General features: G+C 36.1%; 1 protein-coding gene across 1 annotated transcript; it reads right to left on the reverse strand.

Moving 5' to 3' along the window:
• Positions 1-6,067: 6,067 nt before the first annotated feature.
• LOC128553055 (uncharacterized) lies at positions 6,068-25,079 on the reverse strand. The gene is made up of 8 exons (XM_053534167.1): positions 24,965-25,079; positions 22,454-22,918; positions 22,065-22,101; positions 16,506-16,652; positions 16,079-16,150; positions 14,712-15,041; positions 11,887-12,942; positions 6,068-11,607 (listed from the first exon to the last, which is right to left on the reverse strand). The coding sequence occupies exons 2-8, from the start codon at positions 22,916-22,918 to the stop codon at positions 10,739-10,741; spliced, it is 2,976 nt and encodes a 991-aa protein (XP_053390142.1). The 5' UTR covers positions 24,965-25,079; the 3' UTR covers positions 6,068-10,738.
• Positions 25,080-25,896: the final 817 nt, after the last annotated feature.

The raw sequence follows: 25,896 nt of genomic DNA on the forward strand, positions 1-25,896 counted from the left end.
TTTTATCTATTTCACCAAATCTTACACAGAGGTGCCGAGCGAAACTTTTCCTCTATATCATATAATAAAAAAGTATGATACAGCGGAAAAACTTCGTCCAAACCATGTGATTTCATTATAACACTTACTGAATGGCTTGCCGGCCAATACTCAAAACTATTGCGCGTGGTCCAAAGGAAATTATAAAAGAAATACGAGGCATCCGCATAATCATTAAGACAGATGTCTGAGCTGGATTACACATGTCTGTCACGTAACAACTGAATTGCCTTGCATGTTTCGGTAAAATTATCACAACTACGTGTATGTTCAAGTAGTGGAGCCATAATAACAATCAGCAAATCACGTAATCTCCGTATAGGATTTCGGCAATTTCCGGTTTCAGTATAGAAATTATGTGTGCGTTACCCGAAGAATGCCGAATTGCCTGACGGAAAATACGTAATCACTTTAAACCGGTGTATGAACTTGAAGGCCTAGGCTTTTGATATTTGGTATGTTGCATTGCCTAGAGGTCCTATATACCCAGATTATTAATATTATGCCCTTAGCTGAAAAGGGGCCCCCACACAGGGTGTCCCAAAGTTTTACATAGACTTATATAGGGAAAAGAATCTAGGTCTAAGGACCTTGATATTTGGTATGTATCATTGCCTAGTTAATTTTTAGGATTGTTTGAATTATGTCCCTGGGGTGAAAAGAGACCCTGCCCGACTTACTTTCTTTTTTTTTTTAAGATACAGCCTTGAAATCTGGTGACATGTACAGTTTTGCACACTGTTCTTAAAATTGATTTTCAGTGATCATGAAAGTGACCTACTGAATCACTTTCTTAATATTTTAGCATCATTTGACTTTTTGATATATGTAGCTATATTACTCAGGTGAGCGATCCAGGGTCTTAAGGACCCTCTGTATTTCATTGTGGACCTTTTACTTGACATTTTGATTGCATTTTCAAGGAGATCTTTTGCATTTATATAGATGTAAACAAACCTTATTACTCATGTTTTAGCTGTCAGTGGTGAAGATATTCCATAGTGTTGAGCTGTCAGACAAGAAATCTCTCTTAGAAGATACATGACCCCTACTTTTTTTGTGATATCTGATGATTTATATGTCATTTAAGAACAAAAGGGCTATTAATTTTAATGGGCAGGGGCTATGTGTTACAAGTCTAAGCTATCGGGTTCCCTTTCCTATAAGGGGTCCCATTAAAATGGCTTTCTCGAAGTTCGCAGGGGACCAGTCTACAGCTCTCAGAAGATTGTTAATTTTATATAGAATATATAACAAATTTAATTACTACTGTAAAAACTATAGATCATCAGAACAGAACAGAACATAATTTTATTTCAGTAACTTATACATACATAGTATCTCGTTACAACATACAATTTTATATAAAAATTTCATGGTCACGTGATTAACACATACAATTTTTTCGTAAAGAAAAAAAAGTAAGAAAGAAACATATAGCAAATTGTAATCACAGTTTGTAAATGGAGAATAGACGTTCACATTTAACAGATGTTGTTCTATTATAACTGCACGTCATGATAGCATACGTTGTAAATATTTTTAATAAGTTGTACAGTACAATATAACACATTGACAAATTTATTACAAATACTTATACATGCATTTAAAAGACTGACTGTAAAGTCAATTGCACTAAGGATGAATAAAACATAAATAGTATATGGGTCGAAAAATTAATTGACATATGAATTGAGTAAAATGTAAAACGAACCGTATGTACCACATATGCAGATGGCCAAGCCGCCAGGAGAGGATCGCTTTTCAGACCATCTTCATGGCAGCACACCCTGTGTTGCGCAGTGAGCAACACATGAGTGTCCCTACCCACGGCGGTGTCACCGTAGGTGTAGTTTCCCCATGGTTGACAACTCATCAATAAATTTTGACATGCGCACATTGTCGGGATTTTACCGGCAGCGAGCTAATCAGTTTGTGGCTGAGAAACTCTTTTTTGCTAAGATTTGTGTTAGATTAAGTTTTTTCGATCTAAGAATCAATGGTGCCAAAAAGTATGATCTTGTTTCTATAAAAGAAGTATCAGTAACGAAGAACATGCCCACGTGCCTCCCAATTAAAACTAATGTATATTTTAAAAGGTTATGATTATTTTTTTCATTTTTTTTTATCAACGTTACCCTCACATATAATATTTTCTCTGAATATTGTCTAAACAATAAAAACGCAATATTCAAAGAGATAGGGCCAAAAAATTTACGAGTCGAAGAAATGTGGCGGCATTGCCCAGTTAAAAAATTACTTGTATGGTGCGGAGAAACAGTTTGGTGTTTCTTTATTTCAGCGCGGGAAGAAGTGCTCCAAGTACTCGTTATAAAGGTTCGTAAATTTTTTTAAATACGGTTGGAACTCTTTTGTTGCTTAAATGTCTGGAGGGATGATTTTTACAAAACATGCATAGTTTTTTGTGCCGTACAAAAACAACATGCATTGTGTGTAAGATTGTATTTAATGAAATTTATTATCTTTAATGTTCGTAGAGTACTAAGTGGATGAAACAAATACGAGTTGATATAAACGTGTTCGTTGCATTATTTTTTTTATATAAATAGTCATTCCATAGTTGGGTGCACCATATGACCAGTCTGTTTTCACCAGTCTGTGTGCTTGCATGTCACGCAATAGCATGTCGGTAAACTATTTTCCAGGGATAGACCCAGAATTCTATTGGGGTGCCCTCATTACCTTAAATGGTGCAGCCTGGCGTATATTTGAGATAAAGATCGGGCATTCATATTTAATGCTACGTCGTCCATCATATTCGAACATTTCAAAATAAAAACAGTAATAACCAAGTTGATTGTTTATTTCCGCACCATAAATTCTACTGACAAAGTGACCGGATTTATTTTTCACTAAAATGGATGATGCTTCAAATTCAAGCTATCAAAATATATTCTTGCCGGACTTTTGGAAGGGATTGGGGCAGCGCCTTCAGCACCACCTTTCCCCTTGTAATCACCCCTGATAATACACTTGCTGAATCATCAGTGCTTGGCGGACGCAGTGGTCTAGTGTCTGTTTACGAAATCAGGACTTATGAGTTCGAGCCCGCGTTCCTCCAGCTATACTTACTGACATCGGGATAAGGGTCTCGTGTATGGGTGCTTCATACTTGGCACGCTAAAATCTGGAAGCATTGTGTCTCCTGTATCTTGAACTATCGTCCAGCTAACATTACGAACAGTCGTCTAGAGATGTCATCCATATGTGTTACCAATGGCGACTATAAATAAGCTAAAATTCGTGGCCAAAGCTGTCTGTCTAAGATCCGACGGCAAAACATGCAGAGGTATATTACATGACATCCAATACAAATTATCTTTTACAGTTTTCTCTCTCAAGTTTTGACATAGCCAAGCAGACATGCATTGAATATGGAACAAAATATTTGTCTGTCTCGGGTTTAGTTTTAACATAGAACCGTTAGTACCAGACTTGTCCAAAATTTAGATTCTTTTTGTGCATATATCTCATCTGGGACAAAGGTAACTTTGCAAACTATTCTACATCAACGAATGACAAAGCAGTTTCATTTAGAATTGTCAAAGCAATTTCAGTTAGAATTGTCAGCTACTGACTAGTTATAAACATTATTTTTTTCAAATGTATATTCTTTAAGGTTTCAATTACCAAGGGAATACTTTCATAAAACTCTGTTAAACTTAAAGAGTCGATGACAGAGTCAGGCATTTTAAAATACTCACAAACGTTTATTTATGTATTTTTCTTTCATGGCAGTGCGCTACAGTATTTGATTACAAATTTAGTAGGGAATCTTCAATACACAACAGAACACATTTTAGTGAATAAAACTTTATAACTTTATTTTTCCTACGATCAAAAGTTTTGAAACTGGTTCATTTTATTACAATGCCAAATAAGACTGGAACTATGGTGGCTGATTTCTGCCATTTCGCGTTTTCGCCCCGCGACCCCGCCAAGCGAAAACACAAGAATTAACAAATAAAAAAGGCAAGGGCGCGCGGCGGCGTGGAGCGAAAACACGATAATTAGCGGGTCACGGGGCGAAAAGTCGAGATTAAGTAACTGCAATGTCGGGGCGCAGTGCGAAAACTAGACATTTAAGCAGCGGTAATTATCGTGTTTTCGCCTCGCGCATTCGACATTCCAGTTACTTAATCTTGACTTTTTGCCCCGCGACTTCGCTAAATAGTGAGTTTTCGCTCCGCGCCCCGCCATTGTAAGTCTTAAATGTCGACATTTCGCCCTGGGGCCCCTTAATAGCGAGTTTTCGTCTTCTGGTATAAGAATTAGAATATGTAAGGGTTTACAAGCTTGTGTATTCAATATGTCGGATAGTTAGTAAATCTCGACTTTTCGCCCCGAGCACCAGTCATTGTAATGCTTAAATTTCGCCTTTTCGCCTCACGACTTCGCTAATAAGCGGGTTGTCATCCTGCGATCCCACCGTATTACTCCTCTACCTTTTGCATTTTTGTTTTGTACGTACTACGTAAATGCAATAACGTGTTACGTGCCGCCGAGCAAAAACACGAGGATTAAAATGGTTAATATGGCAGGGATACGAGGCGAAAGCACGAAAATTTGCGCTGCTTAAACATGTAAAATTAAAGCATTACAATGGCGGGGTCGCGGGGCGAAAACTCGCTTATTGTCGGGGTCGCGAGGCGAAAAGTCGAGATTTATTATCTGAACTGGCGAGGTCGCGGGGCGAAAACACGATAATCTGTGCTCTTCAAACATTGAGTTTTCACACCGCGCACCGTCATTAGCTACTAAATGTCGACTTTTCGTCCCGTGACCCCGCTAATTATCGTGTTTTCGTGTTTTCGCCTCGCTAAATAGCGAGTTTTCGCCCCTCGTCCCCGCCATTTTAACTGGCTAATTCTCGTGTTTTCGCTAGGCGGAGTCGCAGAGCAAAAACGCGAAATGGCAGAAATTAGCCACCATACTAAGGAGGCATAAAGTTTCAAGACTGTTTCTATTTTTAGCCCTTACAGCCATGTTTTTGACAAATGGTAGATATATATCTTTATTTCCTCCAAACTGAAGAGCACATTTAACATACATGTTCATACAACATACAAATGAAATAAAATGCTATTATAGAATCATGTATTTACACAATTACAGTAGCAATTCAAATCATGTAATGTATTAACTATTAACTCATTCATTAAAGCTGAGGAAATATAGAATGTCACGTGTTCAACAGTTCGTATATTACTGTAGAATATTAACTAAGTATCAAACTTCAAGAATAAGTGGGAAGCCATATACATATGATATGTTTTTTATCAATTCATGTAATGTATTCTATTCTTAACTTATTACAAGGGAGAGAATACAATAAATGTCGCATATTCAAAAATATATGTGTATGACTGTAGAATATCAATATACAAACTGTCTCAGAGGGAAAAATCTTCCTATATATATTTACAATACATATATAATTTCACAATGTTAATTATTTTTATAAAAACGCATACAAAAATAGAGCTAGGAAATAACAGTAATACACTTTGCAAAATTGTAATTATTTGCTTATTCTAGTCATTGTTCGCATTGGACATTCACATAATTTAGAAAAAACTAGATGCCCACGGGGAACATGTCGAGCCCGTCAGCTGTCAAAAGGACTGGGAGTTTCAAAACGACACTCTGTCTCATTGAGGCAAAACCCTTTATGCCCAAAAAAAACTAGAGCTATCACTAAATGTGATGGAATTTACCCCCCCCCCCCCCCCGCATCACTGACACAGTACATGCATTTGATGCAACAAATTGCATAATTATGTGGACTTTATGTATATAGACTGTTTTGTATACGGTATAGTAACAAAAAACAAAGTCCCATAACTATGCAGAATTTATCTAAAAGAACGTAGATGCACCATGCACAACTAGGGTTGGTACTGATCACTTGTATGAAGTTTCATTAAATTTTTGTGCAAGGGTTTGGAAGATTAGGACGCACAAGATTGCATATGCAGACTGTATGTACATAGTTTGTTAACAAGAAACAAATCCCAAAACTCTGCAATTTTTGTTGTTGAAAGAACCTAACATGCCCCATGCACAACTACTGTTGTTACTGATCACTTGTGTGAAGTTTCATTAAATTGTGTCAAGGGGATGAGGAGAGATGGTGCGCACAAAATTGTGTCTATGTATATAGTATAGTAACAAAACAACGAAGTCCCGTAACTCTGCAAATATAAATTCTGAAAGAACCAAACATGCCCCATGCACAACTACTGTTGTTACTGATCACTTGTGTGAAGTTTCATTAAATTGTGTCAAGGGGATGAGGAGAGATGGTGCGCACAAGATTGTGTCTATGTATATAGTATAGTAACAAAAAACAAAGGCCGTAATTCTGCAATTTTTTTTTCTGAAAGAACCTAACATGCCCCATGCACAACTACTGTTGTTACTGATCACTTGTGTGAAGTTTCATTAAATTGTGTCAAGGGGATGAGGAGAGATGGTGCGCACAAAATTCTGTCTACGGACAGACGGACGGACGGACAGACAGACAGACAGACAGACAACCTGAAACCAGTATACCCCCCTTACAACTTTGTTGTCGGGGGATACAAAAAAGATTGCAAAAAGTTCCAATATAAGTTATTTGTAGTAACAACAAAGGGAAGTAAATCTTAAATAAAAAAAAAAAAAAAAAAAATTATAAGTCCACACAAAAATCCTTACCAGTACATATGGGTCAAAATACACCTGAAAACTGGATGTAACATGCATGTTGTACTACAGAAAAGTGGTCCTGATTTTTCCCTACGACCAGTAATAAAAAAGTTACAATATAAGCTATTTATAGTAACTACAAAGGGAAGTAATTCTAGTTTCTTGCGCATGACACTCCGTCTCATGATGGTGAACAATTGTGGCAAGTTACATCAAAATCCCTCTATGCATGAAAAAAGAAATGCTACGGACAAAGTCATTCTTGTATCTGACCTTTGACCTCTAAGTGTGACCTTGACCTTAGACCTAAGAACCTGGTTCTTGCGCATGACACTCCATCTCATGGTGGTGAACATTTGTGCCAAGTTCAAAATCCCTCCATGCATGAAGAAGAAATGCTCCGGACAAAGTTGTCATTCTTGTATCCTTTGACCTCTAAGTGTGACCTTGACCTTAGACCTAGGGACCTGATTCTTGTGCATGACACTCCGTCTCATGATGGTGAACAATTGTGCCAAGTAACATCAAAATCCCTCCATGCATGAAGAAGCAATGCTCCGGACAAAGTAGTTATTGAATTTGACCTTTGACCTCTAAGTGTGACCTTGACTTTTGAGATAGGAACCCGGGGTTTGCGCACCACACTCCGTCTCACTGAGGTTAACATTCATGCCAAATGTAAACAAGATTGCTCCATGCATGTCAAAGTTATGGTCCGGACAAACAAATCCGGACGGACGGACGCACGCACGCACGCACTCACGCACATACACCGAACAGCCATTTGGACAACTATGTCTTCGCTTCCGCAAGCGGGCTCGACAAAAAGTGTTTTAACAGTTCATCTAGGTCATGCAGACAGGCAAAACAGGTAGAGCGATTCATTTGTATTACCATTTCTACGAAAACGAAACAGAAAAAATGATGCTTCTTCTGTTTACCAACATTTACTTAAATCAGTTAGTGGCTTCTTATAACCAGCTCATTACATGCAGCCAACCAAAGTAACATTTGGGTGAAATCATAATTAAATCAGGTCACTAGTTTAGGACGAGATTAATTAAATCAGGTCACTAGTTTAGGACGAGATTGCTTTTGAAGATTTTTCTATTTTCTATTTTAGCCTTGGCGGAAATGTTTGACAAATCCAAATATTATGGACGCTCTTGGTAGATAATTAACCTAGAAACATTTATTTGAAATATTTAAAAAAAAAATGCAAGGGTAAATTTCCCTGATGCACAGAGAACCCCAAACACAGCTATAGAGCCATGCATCGCAAAGTAGGCCTGCAACAAAAAAGAACTGTAATGGGGAAAATGTAGCAGACGGATTGCTTGAAAAATCCAACAACAAGAATATTTAATCATATCCAAAATACAAAAATTGGTAATGTTGGGGAAAGTGGAAAAATGCCAGGATGAATATACAATAGGGAAAGTCAAAGTCTAACCAACTGTTCAGTAAATTTTCTTGATTTTTTAAACTTAGCACTGGGGGTCATTTTCTTTTAAAGAGTCGGAATAATTGGAACAGTCTTAGCGAATGGTCAACATCGGGACAGCAGTTTTTGACAAAGAATGAACAATTTTATTAGAGGGTCACACAAAGTCATTCCTGTGGTATTGTTTCAAATTTGGACCAGCTGTTATTGTGAGAAGATGTATAAATTTACAACTATTTACCGGTAGGAAAAAAATCTACCACATCCCAAAGCGGCCATGATATTTACGAATGTTTGACCTCTAAGCGTGACATCAACATTTGGGCCCGTAGTGCTTGGTCATAACGCCACATGTTGACTTATTTTGGTTTATCAATTGTGCAATGTTACTTTAACATTCTCGACAAAGTTATCGGCCGTGCGCGATTGTCCGAGCTCGCATAAACATAAAGATGTACTTACACTTGCACACACGGATAATGGCAGTTGCACAATAAATATCTCTTTTTGTGAAAATCAGAGAGTATGCATGATTATCTTACTAGGTATTGTTAAAAGTTACTCCTGTTTAGTTTACCAATTAAATATTTGAATCAACATTATTCTGATTTGCAAGTATAAGTATCTAAACTTAGATTAAAACAAAACTATCTATGGTAAACAGTTCATGTGTTGAACTCCTAGTTTTTGTCGGGAAAAAAAGATATGCAAGCATTGATCCTTTTTAAGATGCATTGGTATTCGATTTTTTGCATTTGAAGGGGTCCGTGCAAAAAGGTACCATTTGGTAAAAATGTTGGGAAAACGTATTTTTCTAACGTTTCGGTTAAATGTGATATTTCCCAAAAGAATTGCAGCTATAGAGCGTATACTATTTTAAACAGTCTTATTACAAAGTTTTTGCACTATGTATATCAGTTTTATAACAAAAACTCTTGTTTTTGTCGATTATGTTTATGCAACCAGGGTTCTTAGTCCATGGAGTTATGCAACAAAGGTTCTAAATCCATGGAGTTAGGACCATTGTTGCATTTAAACCATGATTTGCGAATCATTTTTGCCTAAATATATCAATGAAATATATTCATTTCATATGCTGATGACTTTTAAAATTATTGATATAGTCTATTTACATTAGGCTTGTGTTCTTTTTATTATCCGAAACAGCCATCAAAGCCCTGAACTCTCTGATGTCAACTCATTGTGGAGTTAGACCCAATGTTGCATACGTGAAGTTAATCAAGAGCGGAATGTTCTTTTTATGCTACAAATAACCTAACTCCATTTTGACCAATAATGGAGATAGATACCTTTTTGCACGGACCCCTTCATTTGTTATATTATACATTATGTTTGTAACATACTGATATTTTTTTAATCGCTGGAATTATCATTATCTACATACAACATGACATACACCAAGATATTTTAAAAACTACATACATGACATACATCCTAATACTTTAAAAAGCAACAATTCTAGATACCTTCTATTTTTAGCACATATTTCTATTCACTTTTTTTTTTCAAAAAGATCATTTTAAAGAAAATTTAATGCCTATTTATATAACTCTATGTTTTAGGAGAAAATTACAAAAAAAAGGAAATTAATAAAATGACAGAAAATTCATTTCAACAAGCGGATGGCCAGATATCATAAATATTATTTTTAGTGTAAACCTGACGTTTAAAGATCAAAACAGTCTATGGTAATGCTTATTATCACTGAATTTTGGGTGTAAACCAATGAGCTGTCCTTTTGACTGTTTCGTTATTTTGCGAACGAGGCCAATATTACAAAGTTCTCAGTAACTTGATCTATTTGCATGAATCCTTTTATATTGTTTTCGGTTATTTTGCCTCCCAAAATGTATTCGTGTCTACGGAAGCAGACTATATCCATGGTGTCCACTGATTGGTCACACCTACAAGCTTCAGTCTAATGGGCGTTTGAGTTTTATGACAGTCTATTATTAATTCACGAACAATAATATGATAACAAATTGTAAATAAATCAAATACATATACATTGTATCAAACATTTATTGAAAATGAAGATCGTTTCATTTCTGACAATACATATTTCATTTATTTTAGTTACTTTTGTAAAGAATTTATGAGCATTTATCCCTGTCTAGTAAGCACAACCCTGATATAATATAATCTGCCAAATGGGTATCTCAGAGGAAACATTTGCCGCCAATTTCTGCGCTAACGTGGTGGCCGGTTCCATTAGTGTTTAAAGGGGTATTTTAAATGAAAGATGACAGCTTGCTATTTACCTCTACTAGCCAAGCCATTCCTTTCTAAAAGGAAATTCTATTTTCATTTTAGATAATCCTATATATTGCATGACGCATTAACGGTTTCAAAATGAAACGTTAGAAATATTATATATCCGTTTTACGTTATCTTGTTTAAATGAATTTAACTTCAAAAAATTAAAAAAAAACACACATTTTAAAGTATCTCTGTGTACAGCAAAATAAGAATTTCAATACTAAGAAATATTGAACGTGCCAGTGAAAATGATACGTATATCTATTATGTAGAATTATTAGTATCTGAAGCGTTTGCCGCAGGATTTGAGCGAAAGAATTCGGATAACATGTTTTTTATGGAATTAGTTTGCGCTGTAAATTGTTCCTGCATTTTGCTCTGAATTTCGGTGTTTGATTTATCTATATCCTGTTTTAATTCTGATTTAACATTTGTGATATCGGATTTAAGAAGTGTTACTTCTGACTTTAGAGTACTTAATTCAGATTTTACAGGACTTAACTCTTGATTTACTGTTGTGTTCATATTTTCGTTAATTTCATGTACCTGCCTGGCGACCTCTTGTGTAATTTCCTGATCAAATATCTTAAATTTCTCCTCAATATGTTTTAGAACAGCCTCGTCGTTCGTCGATATTCCTGAATCACTTCTATCTGTAAGAGTCCGTGATGAATACGAGTCTGATCTCATTTCCATTGGTATATTTTGCATGCCTTGGTAATGCAATGTGAATTCCTTCGTACATTGTACATTTTGCAATTCCAGAGCTGAAAACACATCACAAATAGGTGTCACATATATAACGCCCGGTGTTCCACCTTCAACAATACCTATAACTGAAAGCTCATTGTTTTCATCCGTAAACACTAATGCACCAGAGTCCCCGAATTCGGCGAACTGAGTTTCTCCAATATTCTCTATCTCGAATTGATTATGCAATAAAATTCCAAAACTATGAATCGATGCTACCATATTGCTCAGTCTTGCCGCTCCAGCAGAAAATCGAAAACTTCCTCTTGTCCAACCTGATGAGCAACCAAATTTTACAACCGTAAGTGTTTTACTTCTTATTAATCTATTAACTTCTTCTCGATTATATATTTTTCCAGTCGAAAATTTTGGACGGTCGATTCCTGAAAACGTTTTAATTTCAGATATAGAGATATAGTATTGATGGGAAAAAAATGATGCTTGGAATGAATTCAAAAATATTCTGCGATTCCAGCACTTTATGTTATTACATTATTACTACCGTTACCTAGATATGCATGCTATGTTTTGAATTATTGCTTAAACGTTGCAAAAAACATTACTTTAAACACAAATTGCTCAAGGTCGTATTGGAATGACTGCAACGAATGCATTTATTATTACCTTTATCTAAGTGAATAATTTCGAACTTTAATTTGTACCTGGATTTCTACGATGTGGACATGCTGGAAACTCTCCAGAAACGGGAAATCTGTCCTGTACTTTAACTACCACTGCCTCTACTCCAGTTTCGCCATTGCCACCTTCTTTATAAACAGCACGCACCCCTGTACCAAACGGTCTTGATCCTTCTACAACTGGTTGGTGAGCTTCAAACGTTTTTATAGCGTTCCCTAGGCCTAGGTCACAGAATTTCCCAAACTGTTTCAATTTACCCATGTCTGCTGAAGACATAAAAGTATGAGCACTTGTTAAGCAATACATCTCCCTATCTACTTCAAAGAACCCACCAAGCGTTCCCCCAAGAACTCGCCCTTGTTCGTCCTTCAATCCGCCATGTATAGCGCAACCCATTTTAATATGTTCATGGTGTTCGTTAGGAAATGTATACGGCAAGACAACGCATTCACGTATATCGACATCAATTCCATCTATTACTTCCGGTAAAGCGGTCTCATTTAAGGGAACAAACCCTTTTACCTGCACATACAGAGCGATGCAAGTCTTCTGTGTTATATCTTGATGTTTTGTTCCAAATCCTTTGGATTTAAACCAGCTGATAGAAACTCTAGTCAGATTTGTGTGCTGTTCCATAAGGGATTTTGAATTTTTGTTTAAGCATTCTACAATTTCATCTGTTTTGGAATAGTCCTTGGGAAAGTCTTGTTCAAGTTCTCTAATATGTGTATTTTCTTCAGAACAAGACGTTGATATTTCATTAACATGCCTTATGTAATACCGATATTCAATTGTTTCATTCTCATGAGGACGTGTACTGTAGATAACAAATGTGATTTGTGTGTTGCTAAACCCTTGTCTATAGTCAAGAGCAGGGCAGACGTGGATAATATGAAGAAAGCATTCTTTCATGTAACAGCAAATAGCAGTGCATATGTTCTGCACAATTTTCGAAGAAATACCAAATACTTCTGAACCACGATCTAGTAATTTCTGGTCAGGTAAAATTCTTTCATTCAGTAAACGATTGGCCTCTTGTACATCTTTCATATCTATGCATATTTTCCAAACTTCTGTATCTGAAATATAGTAGAACAATATATATATATTTTGCCAATATCTTAAAATATGTTTGCAGTACTAGTTTTGAAATTATCGTACGTTCAGAGCAAGATGTTGTTGATAACATGTACAAAAAAAATTAAATACATATCAAACTAAACTATCATATAAATTTACTTATTTTACGATTTCAACCAAATTTTGAAAAGTCAGAAATATTTACTATAATGATTATTTTAATAACGGTGTTGTCAACCCTTTTCAAAAACAAGAGCGTTTAACATTTTTGTTATATTAAACCATGTTTTAGCAAATTAAATCAAAATTTAAACATCAGCATACTACGGAATCCTGTTTCCGCCCCCGACTTTTCGACAAGATGGATACGCGACAACTTGAAATTAAGCATTTAATTTCAACTTTTCGCGCTAAAAATATTCCGCGAAATTTCGAAACCTTGAAGTTTTTAACACGACAAATGTCTCACAAATTTCAACTTCTCGGCCAAAAAATTACCACAAATGTAGAAATTAGGAGAGCTAGTTTCAACTTTTCGAGCTAAAACATTTCCTCGATAAGTTAAAAAGTCGAAGTTTGTAAAGCGACAATGTCGTGCAAACGTCAACTTGTCGACTGAATTTGTAGGACGAAAAACAGAAATGTAAGTCTTAACTTCTACTTTTTGCGTCAATTCTTCTCTCCGCGACAAAGCGATACTAGAACTCTTAATTTCAAGTTGTCGCGGTAGGATAAAATTTCGGTAGTACCATTTATCCGGTGTGTGTATCTTATCAACTCCTCGAAAAAGATGGCGGGCACAGGAGACAATGCATGTACGAAAATTGAAAATCTTAAAAAAAATGTAAGTGTAGTGAAAAACGCTGATGATATACAATTTTACCAAGACACCGATTACCGGTTTAAAGACTTCGAGCCCCGATAAAAATCGTCCTGGAACGACAAGCAAAATCTAAGTGATAACATCGACCAAAGTCTTGGTCGAAAAGCTGAAGACCGCTTAATTTCAACTTTTCGCGCCAGATTATGTGTCTACAATTTGCTGTTTGTACGACAATTATCCCCGTCAAAAACATAAACTTTTCGCGAGACTTCTCTGCGCGAAAAGTTGAAGTTAAGGCTTTTAAATTTCGACATTTTGCTCTTGACAGGTCGACAAGTTGACATTTGCACGACAATTCTCTATCTTTCGCGGTACATTTATAGCACGACAAGTTGAAATAAGAAGCTTAATCTGGTCGAAAAGTCGATGTCGGAAACAGGATTCTGTAGTATACTGAAAAATGATACTAATTTGTTTTCTAAAACACATAAGTGTATTTTAGTGACTTTTTAACACTGGGTAGTGGTGGTAAAACAGATAGTATTATATCATTGTGAGATTGATATGCTTGAAATTTTGACATGTTGACCCATGTGTCTATATGAACGACAGGGTAGCCGGTGTGATCTGTATAAATCAGATATTTGTGATACGTTTATATTTTAATTTCGTGTGTGCTTCATTTCGCTATACAAACTCAATCAATATTAATATTCATATAATGCGATAACAAATCATAATAGTATCTCTTCACTATGTAGTTTCTTTTTTCTTAAAAAGAAACTCTAGTGATGAAATGGTAAATGACAATGTACTGCAAATACAATTTTACGACCCAACTGTGGTCTCTCATTGCGTGCCACTATCACATTTAAAATGTTTTAAAGTTGAAATCTTATATCTGCTTTAATTGTTACAACAATATGTACTTTTTCAACAACATACCTATCCTCCAGTCAGAGATATTACATTCCTTGTTTCTATCTTTGTTTTGGTCATTTTCATCTCTGTCATCTTTTGCATGATCCTTCTTAGAATCGTCTTCACTGTCTGATCCATCGCTATCGCTTGGATCTCCAGGGTTACCACCGCAGGCCACAGACATCCCGTCATTAGGATACTGATCTGTCTTCTTTGTGCTACCATTAGACTCTCCCTTCGGAACATCAGAGTCTGAAACACCGTTTGTGGCAGAGGGGGTCGTAACAATTTTACCAGTTATTCCATTCCGCCCGGCATGCCTTGATTCCTCAATACTTACATGAGTATCGATGTCTAAAATATGATATAACAATTTTACTTTAAATCTGCTTGTCAATTTTTGAATGCCATCCCTGTAATAATCTGAAACAGGGCTAAACTACCAAGTGTAGACTGTCATCTGGGGGAGACATATTGTTTTAGCCCTGTCCGTCCTTACGTACGTCCCACTTCATTTCCGATCAATAACTGGAGAACCATTTGACCTAGAACTTTCAAACTTCACAGGGTGGTAGGGCTTATGAAGTAGACTACCCCTATTGTTTTTTAGGTCACTCCGTCATAGCTCAAGGTTACAGGGGCCTGAACATAGAAAACAATTTCCGATGAATAACTTGAGAACCACTAAACCCAGAACGTCGAAACTTTATAAGATGATTGGACATGCAGAGTAGATGACCCATTTTGATTTTGGGATCAATTTGATAAAGGTCAAGGTCACAGGGGCCTGCACATGGAAAATAATTTCCGATCAATAACTTGAGAACCACTTGACCCATAATGTTGACACTTCATAGGATAATTGTTCATGCAGAGTACATGACTCCTCTTGATTTTAGGATCACTCTGATATAGGTCAAGGTCACAGGGGCCTGAACATTGAAAACCATTTCCGATCAATAACTTGAGAACCACTTGACCTAGAATGTTGAAACATTATAGAATGATTGGACACGCAGAGTAGATGACCCATATTGATTTAAGGATCACTCAATTAAAGATCACGGTCACAGGGGATTGAAGATGGAAATACATTTCCGGTCAGTAACTTGAGAACCACTTGACCCATAAACTACCATAATTGCGAGAGAAGATCCTTCTTACATTTTGCAACTTAACAAGTCTTTCATTCGTTTCAGATGCCAAGTAATGACAACCCGAAGAAAGACATGGAAACCATAACAAAAATAAAATGATTTAATTATCCAGAACAAAGAAGAAATTTGGTTTTATATTTGACCACGTATCAAACAAGTATTTCACAAATGAATTGGAAGTAACATCAAAGAAATTGCCAAAATGAGAGGCGGCGTTACGAGTTTCGTTCGTACCTATCTCCCAATGAGCAACATCACTTGCTACAACGTTTCTACAATGAATTTCATCTTCTGTTATTTTCTTCACTGAAAAATATTCGGCAAGATTTAAAAGTATGAAGACTGCATTTAATTGAAGCTTTAACTGTCTTGCAGCACTCCTTATATTCTTGATTGTGAAAAAATACTAAAGTATAAATGCAAGGAAGTTAACGCATCATTGGTCATTATACAAAATAATTTTGTGTTTATAGAAAACCGTTTGAAACGTTTAATCAATTAAAATTTAAGTTTGAATTTCTTACTTTACATTTCATGTTAACTTTACTAAAATATTAAAGAAAGAAAAGTTCGTCTATATACGCTTAAATTATGTTTGCATTTGAAATATCAGTTTAAGATATCTGGTGATCAGAGAAGGATAATTCAAATAAAGGTATACCTTTATCTCTGGGTACCATGCGATGATGTCCAGTGTCGCGTCCCATCTTACCAGCTAATTTATGCTTGTCGTTTACTTTCCTGTGTGTACTTTTGTCATGTATATGACAATAGCATTTGCACTTTCTGCACATGCAACAGATGGCACCTACAAATAACATAATTATAAGAACGTGCCAGTATAATTTATGTTAAACTTCTCTTTGCAAATTTCTAATGGAAATTATTTTTTTTTATATTTGTAAGCTTTGTAGGAAGAAAGTGCTAAAATCAATGTATGATAAAAGATAAAATTTCCGTTATGACAAGGATTTTTGCCTAATCAGTAAGCACCTTTCTCGAAACTGAATGTTCTAATTTAAATTTATTTATATATGCCTTCTGATAGGATTTTGAAAACAAAAAGGTTTGTAACTAGTTTAGAAAATGAAGCAGAAGTACAGACATTGGAAATATTGCCCTAGATTAATTCCTAGATTGAAGCAACAAATAAAAGGTCGAAAGGTGCTTGGTTTGCAATGTATAAGCTGATGAACTTATATGAACTCTATGTACATGTATACTGCCGATATAACGGTGCTCATCAGCTTATACATTGCAATCCAAGCAGTTAGAATATATATATAAATACGATGGGTGTTCCAATAATAATGTCATTTGTGCATTATTTCGTGAATATCGTGCGCTATGTACTCTAAACCACAACGGGCCGATAGAATAATCACTGAAGCATTACACAGGTGAAAATCTCGCTCACAATTTCACTGACATTGATACAGTGTACATTCACGGCCTGTAAACACTGGCTCGTCCTCTTTGAGGAGATGAGTTGAAAAAAGAGCCAACTTCCGAGGAGGCGCTAATGAGCGGAACTACATGCAGAATGTAAACAAAGAAGAAGGGCGAGTTGATTGTTTCCTTTCTCAGATAAATGTAAGGCCCTATTTCAAAAAATAGCCAATGTAGTTCCACTCAGAAATGATTATACTTTTTATATATGCAGGCCATTTTGCAAGGTAAATGCATTCCTTGACGTGAGAACTTTTGAAATTTGGAAAATACAGTAAGTCCAAACCAAAAGTAGACATTTTCCCATATATTTCACCCTAATTTACACAAATTTAAGATTTTATAATCCCTGCATCAACCTTGCTGAAAAGCATATCTTACTACTGCATGACTTACGTGGTTTACTAGCGTGTTTATCCCGTACATGTGCATTTATCACCATGCGGAGGAGCCACCGCCGCAGAGGAGGCGCTAAGAACCGGAGTGGGAGCCAAAGCACTTTGAAATTGAGATTTTTTTAATGTGTCATCAATTCTCACATACCAAAGTTTTATCATGATTTCCTTGGATTGTGACAAACATTTGATGGATGATGTTTTAACAACATCCTATTCATTTCCTTAGAATGTATTACGAGATATTTGCACTTCTATTTCCTTTTGCACTTGTCTAATGATGGGCTATCATGGCGTTATAAGTTGTATAATTATGATATTTTCTGTGAAAGGGACATTTCCTAATGCACAACGGTTTTCATGCCCAACGCATTTTGGATTTTTTAATAGTTAGTGTTAACTTTGTGGTAGTCTTGAAATGCAATTGCAATATGTGCTTCACTAGGTACTTACAAATGCTAAATAAATATAATTGTTTACTTGTAAATTGCTTAATTCGATTACATATACGTATATGAAAATGCTAACACTCAAAATACCTCTCCCATATGTTCTAACGATAACAAAGAAACTGAAAACGTTAGATATTTATTCCCCTGTCGAACCGCATGTATCATATAGCTTTTGTCTTATCCTTGTCCGTTTGTCAGTCGTCGTTCTGCAGTCAAAGTCATATTAATTAGTATTATTTAGTACTGGGAGTGTGCCATCTGTTGAGGCAATATTTGATGTCAAATTTGTTTTTAATTAATGCTACATAGTAAGAATGGGTATTGACCGTTACTGAGCTTACAGTTACAGAATTATAAATACAGTTTTCTAATTTTACTTAAATAACGTTTGTAAGGAAACATGTATGTTGATACTTAATTTCCAGCTAGCGCGATTCATTGATTTGCCGATCCTATTCTGCGGAATATCGAAAAAAAATAATTTCTTATATTTACATTATATAGTATCACTGCCTTTCTCGATTTTATTTATGCTTTCAAATAACTCTTAAAAATTTGTTTCTAAATGAATTAGAAAAGACATAAATATATTGAAAAGATAAAAAAACCCAACAAATTAGCAAAAATATCGAGAGAGTTTTATAAATAAAGTGTACATTCTGACATGACTAGCAATGCTTAAATCGTCAAAACGATATTGTGTTTACGTCACGTGGACGTTGTATTTAGCGCCATGTATGCACCCAGAAATAGCTGTTCAAAGTTTAATCAAACATTTTACTTAGTAGCAAGTATAAAACCAAATGTCAAATAGCACAATTGTTTTGTTTAATTTACACACATACTAAGCTGATTAATGGTTTGCAGAATAAATCGCCATCATTTCCGCAAGAAGTATTACCATTTTCGGTCCTGGTGTGTATTGTATAAGCGAACGATTGGTGATAATACATTTTTTGTGCAAATGAGATCTGAATGTGCTCACTTTATTGCTGGTGACAATCGTTCTCTTGCGCTTCCTTTTATTTGGGGTGCTCTTGGTTACATTTCTAAACTATTCGTCTAAATTTGATGTATTTTGCTGTGTTTTATTTTCTTTTCTTTTAAATTTGTATGTTACATCATTCTTTTTGGTTGTCAATGATAACCCTATCCTACGTTTGCCTTTAAACAGACCCATCTGGAATGAACAAAAGTAATAATATCATACAGAACTGAGCATCCTTTCTTTGCGATTCCTTTCAAACATTTAAAATAAAATTGAGCATTTAACATTAAACTTTGTAGCCGTTGCGTTGATACATACACATATATTTTAGCTCGATTTTTCGAAGAAAAGGTAGAGCTATTGCACTCGCATCGGCGTCGGCGTCGGAGTCGGAGTCGGCGTCGCCGTTGGTTATTCTTTTTTATAAAGTCAAATATCTCTGTTACTATCAAAGCTATTGACTTGAAACTTAAAACAGTTATTTACTATCAAAGTCTACACCAGGAGAAACAATCTCTATAACTCTGTTTCGTTTCGTTTTGGTTTTAACGCCGTTTTTCAACAGTATTTCAGTCATGTAACGGCGGGCAGTTAACCTAACCAGTGTTCCTGGATTCTGTACCAGTACAAACCTGTTCTCCGCAAGTAACTGCCAACTTCCCCACATGAATTATCAGAGGTGGAGGACTAATGATTTCAGACACAATGTCGTTTATCAAATAGTCACGGAGAACATACGCCCCGCCCGAGGATCGAACTCGCGACCCCGCGATCCGTAGACAAACGCTCTTACCTACTGAGCTAAGCGGGCGGGCTGTTGAATTTTGACATAGTTATGCCCCTTTTTTACTTAGATATTTAAGTTTTATAAAGTTTTACTGGCAAAGCTCTAATTCAGAGTCAAGTACTGAGAAAAGTCGAGTGGGCTGTCTTATGGACAGCTGTTGTTATTTTAGGTAGATTATGTGCTTTGGGTAGTATAATACAATTTCAAGCATCAAATTATAAACATTAAAACGGAATAGATATTACATTGCGAGAACGAAAACGCTTTATACGAGTGTTCATCACCCAGGAAATGAACTGGTCAGTGGCTCCGACTCTGGACTTTTGCGCCTCCTCCAAGGCTTTGGCTCCTCCTCTTAGCCAAAATTGAGCATAGAGGGGTAAAACCCGCCGTTAAAACACATAAATAATACAGATTTAACATACCATTATGGGAAAAATTAGTACAATGTATGTTTACTCTTATATGTGTAAATAGGGACGAAATATATGGGAAAATCTCCACTTTTGGTTCGGACTTGTCCCATTTTCCAACTTTCAAAAGTTCTCACGTCAAGGAATGCATTTACCTTGCAAAATGACCTGCATATATAAAAAGTATAATTATTTCTGAGTGGAACTACATTGGCTATTTTTTTAAATAGGGCCTTACATTTATCTGAGAAAGGAAACAATCTACTCACCCTTCTTCTTTGTTTACATTCTGCATAAAGTTCCGGTCATTAGCGCCTCCTCGGAAGTATCATTGGCTCTTTTTTCAACTCATCTCCTCAAAGAGGACGAGCCAGTGTTTACAGGCCGTGACATTGCTTTATAGCGTATGATTTACACTATACATGAAATGACTGGTAGAAGAGCTACAAATGTGCTTGAAATTAGGGCCTATATAAAAGGTCGGTCGTTACTGGGCATAAAGCCTATGGATATTCATCGTGAGGTGTGCGACATTTATGGGGAGGGTCAAATGTCTCACAGATCTATTTGTAGGTGGGTTGCCAAATTTAAAACCGGTCAGCAGAAAGTCAAAGATGCTGCTCGTCCAGGTAGTCCTGCAACAACAACGACGAAAAGCAACATACAAAAAATCAGTAACATGTTGAAAAAAGATGCCCGATATACCGTGAGGGATTTAGCACGGTTGACGAACATTTCTTTAGCACGAGTTCATGGTATTTTAAAGAAACATCTTCAACTCAGGAAAATAAATGCAAGATGGATACCCCATTTGCTAACAGACGAACAGAAGAGAACCCGTGTTTCAAATGCTAAAAAGCTTCTCAAAATGTATCCCGAATAAAACAAAAAAGCTTTCGACAACCTCGTTACTGGTGACGAGACATGGGTATACTATTTTGAGCCAAAGCGGAAATGTTCAAACAGAATTTGGGCCACTAAAAATGCAAAACGTCCAAGTATTGCCAAGCGACAGCGCACGGTAAAGAAAGTTTTGTATGTGATTTTCTTTGATAATAAGGGATCAGTAATGCAAATCCCGGTACCAAAAGGCAGAACGGTAACAGCAAAGTTCTACAAAAATGTTGTTCTGAAAAAATTAAAGTCCTGCTACAAACGCCGCCGCCCAAGCACAGGACTCAAGTACGTCCGGCTTTTGCATGATAATGCCCCCGCTCATAAGTCTAGACTTGTGACCGAGTTTTTGGCATCAGAAAAAGTTATTGTCCTTCCGCATCCTCCATTTTCACCAGACCTGGCCCCTTGTAACTTTTTCTTGTTTCCAAAACTCAAATTCCAACTGTCTAGAAAGAGATACAAGTCGCGAAATGCCCCTGGGTCTGCAGTTTATCAGTACCTAATGGGTGTTCCCATTAAAGAGTATGAACTCTGCTTTCAAAGTTGGATTGAGCGACTCAAACGGTGTATTCAGGTAGGTGGAGAGTATTTTGAGGACCAGAGAAATTTAAAATGACGAAAACACTTGTAGTTTAGCAAAACAAAGGCAAATGACATTATCATTGGAACACCCCTCGTATATATTATAAAATGACTTCAAACGCTCGCTTAGTTTTTCTTAAAATTTAATATAAAAGTCACAAACTAGTTTCGCCGTGAATGGCTCATCAGTGTGTCTAAATATATATTTTTTATTTGTTATATATATATATATATTAAGTCATTCATTGTATATATACCTTCTCCCTCGTCCGAGTAATCAGTTCGTCCGCCTCCCTGAAACATTCAGTATAAAATGATCGATAATAACTCAAATTATTTATTTTTGATATCATACTGAGACAAATCTAATTCAACTGTAAATTTATAATTTATGTTTTTATGTTGATATACGTGTAGGGTATATTATTTATTAACATGGAATTAAATCAAGTTAGTCATGCCGCTTTGACAAAGACATTGCCTAAACGACTCAACTGCGCACAATTTGGACACAAAGAACTAATTTGATAAATCTAGCGCGGCCGCATAAAGACTTAATATAACAAAACTATTTGATTGTTACTGATGTTATTGTTTTATTTTTGTCTAGTTTAACTAATGTTTTCATGGTTCTTCTTTAAAATACCTGTTCCCAATGTGGCGCCACTTCAAAAGAATTTGCTGTAAGAGGTGTATGTATATTTAGATTTTCTTTATGTTTAAACAAGTCTTGTGTAAGTTCCTGTCGTAATTGTTGAAGCTGCTGCTCAAGATGCTCCTGATTTTCCAGTAGCATTTGGTTCAGCTGGTTTTGTTTTTCGCTTTGCATCTGCAGATGATGATTTCGGTTCTCCAGTTTTATCCGTTGCAGCTGCTCTTGATTTTCTTCTTGAACCCGCTGTAGATGGTTTTGGTTCTCTTGTTTTAGCCGTTGCAGCTGCTCTTGATTTTCTTCTTGAATCCGCTGTTGATAGCTTTGGTTTTCTTGTGTTAGCCGTTGCAGCTGCTCTCGATTTTCTTCTTGAACACGATGTTGATGGTTTCGGTTTTCTTGCTGCAACCGTTGTAACCATTCTTCGTTTTGTGTTTGATTTCTTGCTATTAATATCATCTAAAATTTAAAAGAAAACATCAGCAAGTGTTATAAGGAGGGAGTTATGTGTTCGAATATTTGACGGGCACAGTAATGTGAATTTTAAATATCAACAAATCTGTTTATTTCCATAAAATTTGGAAACGTAGATACATAATTTGATTTGCGTTTTCGCTGTAGGGCAGTGTGTGTGTGTGTGCGTGCGTGCGTGCGTGTGTGTGTGTGTGTGTGTGTGTGTGTGTGTGTGAGAGAGAGTTTAACAATTTTTTAAAAAGAGGTTAAACACACACAAATACACGCACGCACACATGCACACACGCACACACACCAACACACTACTGTTGAAAAACGGCGTGAACCCTATAACAATCAAACAAACATACAAAGTGAGTGTTACAAATACAAAACATACATCATTAATACTTTTTGGGGGGAGGGACATTATTAAACTTAAGTAAACTTATTAAAACAAAATGTTATGAAGTTAGTTGCGGTGCTTTTGCACACAATGACAGACAGTTATATAAGAACTTAAACGGAAACAAGCTGCTTAAATACGCTTGGACATTCCTGGCAACATAGTTACCATACGTTTCTCCAGTCCGCCCGTTTAGCTCAGTAGGGAGAGCGTTGGTCTACAGATCGCGGGATCGCGACTTCGATTCTCGGGCGGGGCGTACCCAGCCAGCATGACTCTATCGGCCCGATATAGGTATAATGTCGAAATGTCGGCAAAATGTGCAGATGTAGGTCCGACGTCGGGCCCTTGTGAGTGGGTGAGTTAGGTTTTACGGCGAATCGTCACAAAATGATCATATATCGCCGAGATCCGACCGTTGAACTGGCGCAAAATATTGAAATCGGTAGATCTACATCAATCAGTTAACTATTTCTTCTAAGTCGGATTGACATCAGGCCAATATTGGATTCTCTAATATAGCTATATTTTTCAAAATATTATTGATAAACTTGAAAAAGTAATCTAATTGTTTATGCTTGCTAATTTATTAAGCAAATGTGATGTATGCAAGAATTAATCAAACTAGATTCAAACAAAATTTGTAGACGGTATTTATCAAAATTTTATTGTAATAAAGGGAGGTTATAATTAAGATGCATTTTTACTTTATGTAGAATGCCGCCGTAGAAATATTTATATTTACAAAAAAAAAAAAATATAAATATGTTTAAAATTATAACTGAACAATTTTAATAGTGTTAAGAATGTACAGAAAACTTACGAAACTCTATAAAACATGTAGTTTATAGTTGTGAAACGTTTTATATCAATAAAATCAAATAACCGCCATACACATCTGTTCTCAAGTAAATTACACTGAGAGTTTATAAAGTGTATAATTAAAGACAATTTTGAAGAAGCACTGCGTGTCACACTATTTCGCGACAACGATATGATCTGCCAATATCGGGCGGATATCATTTTGATGTTGGCCAAATACCGTTTGCCAATGTCGAACCGATGCCATTATGATGTTGGCCTGATATCGTCTGCCGACGTTGGACCGACATCCTTCCTATTTGCAGCCGATATCGGGCCGTTATAGACAACGACGTCGGTTTGATATCGGGCCGATATAGAATGCTGGCTGTGTATGTTCTGTTCTCCGTGACGATTTGATAAAAGACATTGTGTCTGAAATCATTCGTCCTCCACTTCTGCTAATTCATGTTGGAAAGTTGGCAGTCACTTGCGGAGAACAGGTTTGTACTGGTTCAGAATCCAGGAACACTGGTTAGCTTAACTGCCCGCCGTTACATAAAGAAATACTGTTGAAAAACGACGTTAAACCCAAAACAAACAAACTAACAAAACATGTTACATGCAACAATTTCTACTATAGAAGAAACAATGCCACTGAACAACAAACAATTCCAGGAAAATACATAACACACAAAATATATCTTACTGTTGAAAATTAAAATGTTATGGTCAAAACTAATGAGTTAACAAAAATAGAACAAGTACATTTTGATTATAAATTAAATTTATGTACACATTTGACAGTTTGACAGATTGATCATATTGCTTTAAACACGACATACCAGTAAATAATTCTGTAGCCCAATATTTACGCCAGTTGCTGAAGGACCATGTTGACTAAAAACGTTCGCCTCTTGATTATTTGATATTCTCTCCTCTTCAGTTTTTGTCTCTAATTGCTCTAATATTTTGAACAAAAAAAAAAAAAACATGTAGTGATTGTCATAGCGGCCTCTGTGGCTTAGTGGTTAAGGTCACTGACTTCTAACCACTTGTCCCACACCGATGTTGGTTCAAACCTCATCCGGGATGTTTAATTGTTTAAGTGAGGAAGCCATCCAGCTGGCTTACTGTCTATCCAGGTGCGCGCTCGTGATGAAATAACACATGAAGGGACACCTGTGGGTCTTCCTCCACCATCATTGCTGAAAAGTCGCCATATGTACTATATACCTACTGTATCGGTGCGACGTTTCACCTAACGAAACAAAAAACGTGATTGTCATGTGCAAAATAATTAGTTTTACTTGCGTAAACTGGACAGGAGTCTAAATTTACATGGTTTTGTTCACGCCATTTTAGAAGCTGGTTATCTAGTCAAGAATCTCCCATAACATCATAAAATGATGGCTTAAAAATAATGAACCTTGCAGAGAATTAAGATAAATACCTTGCCCGTCGCCTTGGCCTCTTGTTGTTAAGCCTTCGATAAAAGATGTGCGTGTAGTTCCTGTAATACGAGTATTTATTAATAGAATTATATTAGAATCTGGAATATATAAAAAAAAAGAACAAATGCATTAAATTCAAAACAGGCATGTTATGAAATTAAATTTATAAGAAGACCATTTCAAAGTAAAGAACGCTATAAAGCAAATCTAGCAGATTCGGTTTGATTTTGTTTGTTGGTGATAAGTGTCACGCTTCTATAATAACCGTGAAATTTGACTAGCATATTCATGTTTGTTTCGTATAACTAAAGGAATGGGAAAAA

The sequence above is a fragment of the Mercenaria mercenaria genome, unplaced genomic scaffold (genome assembly GCF_021730395.1).
Source record: "Mercenaria mercenaria strain notata unplaced genomic scaffold, MADL_Memer_1 contig_3436, whole genome shotgun sequence".
Taxonomy (NCBI): domain Eukaryota; kingdom Metazoa; phylum Mollusca; class Bivalvia; order Venerida; family Veneridae; genus Mercenaria; species Mercenaria mercenaria.